Source organism: Impatiens glandulifera, chromosome 1 (genome assembly GCF_907164915.1).
Source record: "Impatiens glandulifera chromosome 1, dImpGla2.1, whole genome shotgun sequence".
Taxonomy (NCBI): Eukaryota; Viridiplantae; Streptophyta; class Magnoliopsida; order Ericales; family Balsaminaceae; genus Impatiens; species Impatiens glandulifera.
The window spans coordinates 42,260,456-42,268,023 of NC_061862.1; the positions used below are offsets into that span (position 1 = coordinate 42,260,456).

Below are 7,568 nucleotides of genomic sequence, written 5' to 3' on the forward strand. Positions count from 1 at the left end.
TACACCATTCATTTTAAATTTAATATTTAAATTTAATAAAATGTGTAACATAATATATTATTTAAATAAAATATAAATTAAGTTAGAAAAGTCTCTCTCTATATATGCATGAAATTAAAAGAATAATAATAACTTTTTTTTAATTATATAATTTCACATATATTAATAAAAAAAATTCAAATATTAGTTTTTTAAAATTATAAATTAATAAATAATTTTAAAATTATATATATTAATAATATATATAATATTATAATTTTAAATTATTTATATAACTAATTAAATAATAAAAAAATTGATTTAATGATAATTATGTTTATTTTATTTTATTTTATTTGTGCACATTATTAATAAAATAATAGAATAAAATAAAATATGCACAAATAAAATAAAATCTTTATTAATTTATAAATGAATAATAATATTCATGCATATTATAATATTTTGATATTTAAAATAAAATAAAATCTTTATTAAAAATAAAATATAAATATATTTATTCATTTTTATCTTTAAAATCTAAAAAACAAATGAAATAATATATCAATTTAATTATTAAAATTAACTGTTTATCTTCTATTTTTAAATGATAAAAATTAAAATTGATGAGATTATTTGTTTTTTTTATAAATTCTCTTTATTTATAATTAAATAAAAATTTCAAATTAACATATTATATTTTACAATTTTTTTACAAACAAATTATTTGATAAATAAGTTTACATCTAAATTAAATAAAGTGAGACTTTATTTTTGTAATCCATTTTATTAATTTTTAATCCATTTTACTATTAATTATTATTTTATTTATCTTATTATTTATTATAATATATATAGATAGAACTATTTAAAAAATTTATAACTGTAGAATTATTAATATTATATATATATATATATATATATATATATATATATTCTAAATTAATATTTTTTTTTAAAATTATACAATTTATAAAAATATTATTTTAAATTAAATATGTAAATATAATAAATGTTTTAAAATAATATAAAGTAATATATATATATATATATTATTAAATATATATATATAAATAAATAAATATATTTTTATTATAAAATTTCCATATATTTTAATATAATTTTTTAAAAATGTTAATTTTTGTAAATTATAAATTAATAATAATTTTTAAAATTATGTAATTTACATGTATATTAATAAAATTATATAATATATAATTATAATTTTAAATTAATTATATAACTAAAAATATAAATAATATGAAAACAAGTAAAGATATAAAAAATAATTTAAATGTTTATAAATAAAAATCTATAATAAAATAAATTTAAATTTAATAAAAAAATTTGTTATTTTATTTGAATTGTGATATTATATTCTCTTATTTTATTTTACAAATAAAAAAGAAAAAATTTATTTAAATGATTTAAGGGATTATTTTAAATTAATATATATCATTATTTAATCTTTTTTATAAATAAAGTCTTATCCATCATTTAGTAAAAGTTGATTAAATAAACATGACACTCAAATAAAATAAAACTTAATAAATAACATTAATTAACTTAATAAATAACATTAGTTATTAATTTTATTATTTATTAGATTTACATTGTATTTTATAAATGATTTAAAAAATATTATTAATATATAAAAAAGAGTATATATATTTATATATTATTATATAATACTAAATTAAAAATTAATAAAAACAAATTAATTATATAATTTATATAAAATTTGACATGATATATTATTTAAATAAAATATTAATTAAGATAGACAAGTATATCTATATATAAATTTGAAATTAAAAAAAATAATATGAGCTACAAATACATTTTAATTATATATAATTTTACTTATATTAATAAAAAAATTAAAAATTATAAACTAATCTAAAAAAATTTAAATTAGTAATTTATAATTTTAATTTTAAAATATTTATATAACTAAAAACCTAAAAAATTAGAAAATAACTAAAAAAATTAATTAATAAAAAACATTATTAAAAAATAGATAATAAAATAAATTTAAATTTAATAATAATTGTGTTATTTTATTTTGTTCCGATGAAATATTAATTAATATAAAAACTATTGGTTAATAAAATGAAACAATATTTTAAAATTTAAATATGAAATTAAACTTTTTTGTAATAGGTGAAGAAAAATGTAATTATATATTATATACTTTTAAACTTAAAATAAAAAGATTTTAATTTAACTAATTTAAAAAATTAATTTTGTAATATGAAATATTTCAAACTTTTTTTATTAACAGGTTTTTGTTTTTTGGTTTGTTATATGTATATTATTGGAATAACTATATTATTAACTTATTTTATTCTCACAATTATAATTATTTATTGAAAAGTAATTATTATAACATAAATTCTATATATTTGTTTCACATTTTTAATTTAGTATAAAAATTTGAAATTAATTATTTAAAATATAAAAATATAATAAATATGCATTAATATAATATTTATATTAATTAAAATAAAATATAAAAATATTTTTTTATATTTAAAATCTAAAAATAAATATATTAAAATAATTTAATTACAAAAATTAATATAATAATAATATAATTATTTATTTTTTTACTGTTTAATTTGTTTAATAAAAACTCAAAAAGTTAATGAATTTTTTTTTGAAAAGAATTCAAAATTTTCAAATTTGTGAAATACACTGAGTTATACCAAAATAAAAAATAAAAACTTATTTGAATGAGTTATATAAAAACATTAATTGAAAAGAAAAATTGAATTAGTTTAATTAATTTAAGTTAATATATATTAATAATTGTTTTGAATCAATAAAATCAAAATAATTAAAATTAAGATCAAAACATAATTAAATAATTAATTAAATTAATTATTTAATAATTAAACTTCAATTAATTAAGATAATGGTTAAAAAAAATTTAAGACATATAATATACTAGTTTTAAATAAAATTAATTTTAAGGGGTCAATAGAAATGAAAATAAATAATTTAGGATAAATGTTGTATCCATTTTATTCCATATAAATTATTTATTAAATTTAAAAAATATAAAAATAAAATAAAATAAATAGACTAAATTGACTAAATAAATGTCATATATATTAAAAATATTCTATATATTTTGTGAGTTGAAAATGAATAAAAAATTTTTAAAAAAAATCAATTTCAAATAAGTTCAAAGCTGGAAAATGGCCATGTTACATCCGAAATCAAGAGAAATCAGTGCAATAGACCTCAAAGCCATCAGATGAGCGTTAGAATATCATCCGACACCCAACAGTCAGCCGTTTCGCCCGCTGCAACGGATGAAACACGCATTTGCTAAGCAACGAAATGACTAACGGCCTTGAGCGTTGACAGAACGTCCAAACGCAGCGACGCATTGACAGAACGCAGACGGAATGCCGAAACAACATTGTTTCCGCTATGGTTTTTCTTCTTCCTCGCGACAAACTAAATGATGAACACACGAAATATTTAATTTCTCAAAGATGGAACGTCGACGTTTTCCACCAAATCGACTAATTTGTAAACTAAAATGATCACCATAACATGAAGATCAGCTCTGCCACCTCAGGGAATCTGTAGTTCATAACGATTTAATGGATATGAAGATCACATGGATAAATAGATAAATATTATATACAGTTGGAAATTAATTAAACCTGGATTCGGGTAGAGATCTAAATCTCCAGTACATGGGGGAATTACTCCATGTAATGCTGAGGTCTCTACTAGCCAACATGTAACACTTCCGCCCAGTTCGTTTTTCCAATGAAAAGCTCTATATATATATATTTATTTGAAAAATCAATCAAATTATACACAACACATGAATTGAGGAGAACCCATTAATTATTAGATACCTTAGTTCCGTTGTCGATTATAAGAGGTGTATCGGCAAGGTGGAAAAACAGGTCCCTGGTGGAGGAGAAGGACGTTGGAGGAGCAGCAGCTCGAGCGATAATGTCCCTGTAACCAGACGGCATAAACGCCTCCCAAACAAAGTCGGAATCGGCCGCCGATTTGAAGATGGACCCCAGTACAGAAATCCGGCAGGCATCTTCGGGACTCGTAAGGGAGATCACTTTCGCTATGCAATTTTCTGGCAGTTTGTTCAACAAATCCATTTCTATCTTCTCTCACAGGACAAGAATACAATTTCTTCGATATTTCAAATGGACCAGAAGAAAGAGATCATAGAGACAGGGGAGATCACAATTTTATTTTATATTGATTTTTTCCATTTTATTATTTTTTTGTGTGTAATTTAACCCAAAAAAATTATTTATATTTTTAATTATATTAATTGACTAGTTCATTTTATATATTTAATTTTCTTTAAAAAAAATATATATATATATATATATAATAACTTATATATCAATTAAGAAGAGACATGAAACAAGGTAGCTTTAATAATTTATTTTGACAGCTGTTCACTTATTCAACTCTTATTTCTAATAAATTATTTATTTATTTATTTATTATATATAATTAATTTAATATATATATATATATATAGAAGTGATAGAGAGAAGGAATTTGGTAAGGGAATTTTCATTGGTTGAAAAATGTAAAAATGGGTGGAAAGAGAAAAAAAAAGAGAAATTATTTGATTTTTTCAGCGAAGTTATGCCACGTCATTCCCTCACCAAATTCCCTTACCTAATCATTTCTCATATATATATATATATATATATATATATATATATATATATATATATATATATATATATATATATATATATATTAACAATATACCTACCTATACATAAAGGAGATCCAACTAATGAGATTTTGAGACACGAGTACTTTAGATCATGATTGAATGTGATGTTTATTTTTTTCATTTATCCTTCGTAGGTATGATTTTTGTTGGTTCTTGTATCCGTTTATTATTTTTAAAATTTTTGATGACAAATTGTCGTAACTTAAATATATATATATATATATATATATATATATATATATATATATATATATATATATATTTATATTTATATTGGATGGGAATTAACCATTTTTTTATATGAACTTTACAAAAAAAAAAATTGGATTAATGAAATTATTTTACATTTCCAAACAAAAAAAAATATAACTATATAATTGTTTTACATTTTCAACCATATTAATCTGTAAAATATATAAAAACAATATTTTAAAAAATTTATTTTTAAATTAACATTTAGACATAGTCTAATAATTTAGTAATTTAATTGTTTACTCCAAAAAATTGGGAAATGAGAGCATATATATTAGGTTTCTAATTAGGGTTGTTTGACCAATTAGGAACAAAAAATAGTAATAAGAGTTTGTTTTAGTATCAAATATATAAATATTTTTATGTCTAAATTTATATTTTTAAGAGTTTATAGCTTTATAGGTAAATATTTTTAAGTTTGGATATACATTTAATCACAGTTATATGTCTTATGTTTATTTTTTTTTTTGTATGTATTTAAGAAAAATCAAATATTAATATATTTAAGTTGCTAAGTAAACTAATACTGTGTAGCTGTCATGTTGATTCACCAAAAGAAAATGTCTAAGCGTCTCTTCGATGTAATCCAAGCTCTCTCACGACTCATAAAGTCTTTTTTTTATGCCATTATTAAATTACTAGTCATAGTTTTTTTATGCCCTTATCAAATTAATATGAATATATTTTTTTTGTAATTATTTTAATTATTTTATGTAAAATTTAGAATTTTAAAGTAAAAAACTATTAATAGTAACCAAAAATATTAACGGTTTGTTCAGCAGTTATTATTAAGGAAGTAATACCAACCGTTTTAAAAATAGTTGATATAAAAGGTGTCAATATCAACCGCTCTTAAAAGGGTTGATATTAAGTCATCTACATTAACGGAATTTTAAAACGGTTGATATTAAGTCATTTACATTAACGGAATTTTAAAACAATTGATATTGACTAGGGATGACAATGGGCGGTTCGGGGCGGGGAATGCATTTACCATCTCCGCACCGTTTTAATTTCGGGGATTTTATTAATACCATCCCCGTCCCGTTCGGTTTTTTTTGTTTCGAGGAATCCCACGGGGCACCGTTAATAATTATTTTTATTTAAAATAAAATAAAAATTATTCAATAAAATTATATAAACGAGAGTTTTTTAATATAATATATATTTTAATATATTAAAATTTTATATTATTATAAAAAAATAACCTTACTACTTTTATAAAATATAGTGAATAAATAAATATATGGATAGTTTAATATATTTAATTATGTTTATATATTTAATTATGTTTATGGTGTTCAGGGCATAATCATGTTGAAATCGGGGCGGGAGGGGACACAAATACCATCCCCGCCCCATCCACATTCAGTTTCGGGGGAAACCGTCCCAAACGGGGCAATTCGGTTCGGTTTTCGCGGGGCGGTTTCAAATTGTCATCTTAATATTGACCCACTCTATATGAACAGTTTTAAAAACAGTTAATATTGATCACATCTATATCAACCATTTTAAAAACCGTTGATATTGACCAAATCTATATCAACCGCTTCAAAAACCGTTGATATAAATGGGCAATATCAACGGTTTTAAAACTGATATAAAAATGGTCATTATCAACGATTTTGAAATTTCGTATATATTTATATAATAATTAGTTTAAAATTTAGGATATCTTTAATTATAAATATTTGCAAATAATATTATTAATTTATTATATTTTTTATATGAATATATATTTATATAATTAGTTTAAAGTTTAGGTTATAAGACTAATTTTTTTTTATAAGAATATATATTTATATAATTAGTTTAAAGTTTAGGATATATGATTTATGGTATTATAAGACTTATTATGATATGTATTATTTTAATTGTTTTTTAATTATTCATATTTTATCATGAAACTTTTGTATAATTTTATTATATTATATTTTATTATTGCAGCAAAATGTTTAAACAAATTTGATTCTTTAGCAAAAAAATAAATTGTTAAATATTTTTATTAAAAGTTGTTATGTAAATTTATTTGTAATTTTTGAGTTATTTTTATTTATTTTATTTAAGGAATAAAAGTGAGATAAAAAAAATACACAATGAAATATATTTTTTTTCTGTAAAAATAAAAATATTAATAAGATTTAAGATTTAGTAAGAATAAAAAAAATACTATTTAAAAGGAAAAATTAAAATTTAAAATTTAAAGAAAAAAATTAATAAGTGGAGAGATTAAAAAAAAACTAGGAAAGATATATAAACATATTATATATCATTAATATTAATCATAATATATATTAATATAATAGTTTTTATAATTTGTAAATGATTTTTATTAAATTTAAAATATAATTAATAATTATTTATATATATATATATATATATAGATATAGATATAAATATAGATATAGATATGAATTTATTAATAATTAATTATATGACTTTTATATATATAATAATAAATAAATAAAACTAAAATTTTATGACAATATACCTTAAATTTAAAAAAAATTATATAATTTCCTATATTATGTAATTAAATAAATATATATAATTAAATTTAAAATATTTATATTTATTTATTTATACATAT

The 7,568-nt window shown here is 18.4% G+C and overlaps 1 protein-coding gene across 1 annotated transcript; it reads right to left on the reverse strand.

Annotated features, from left to right (window-relative positions):
- Nucleotides 1–3,536: 3,536 nt before the first annotated feature.
- On the reverse strand, nt 3,537–4,134 carry LOC124925850 (F-box protein PP2-B11-like). Its single transcript, XM_047465969.1, has 3 exons — nt 3,861–4,134; nt 3,660–3,778; nt 3,537–3,576 (listed from the first exon to the last, which is right to left on the reverse strand). The coding sequence occupies exons 1-3, from the start codon at nt 4,122–4,124 to the stop codon at nt 3,537–3,539; spliced, it is 423 nt and encodes a 140-aa protein (XP_047321925.1). The 5' UTR covers nt 4,125–4,134.
- Between the last annotated feature and the right edge of the window lie 3,434 nt (nt 4,135–7,568).

Bases quoted from the DNA above. Each gene is read 5' to 3' on its own strand.
- LOC124925850 (XM_047465969.1), bottom strand. From the start codon at position 4,124: ATGGATTTGTTGAACAAACTGCCAGAAAATTGCATAGCGAAAGTGATC. The intron at 3,779-3,860 runs GTATCTAATAAT...ATATATATATAG, and splicing joins TAATCGACAACGGAACTAAG to AGCTTTTCATTGGAAAAACG. The intron at 3,577-3,659 runs GTTTAATTAATT...TATGAACTACAG, and splicing joins AGATCTCTACCCGAATCCAG to ATTCCCTGAGGTGGCAGAGC.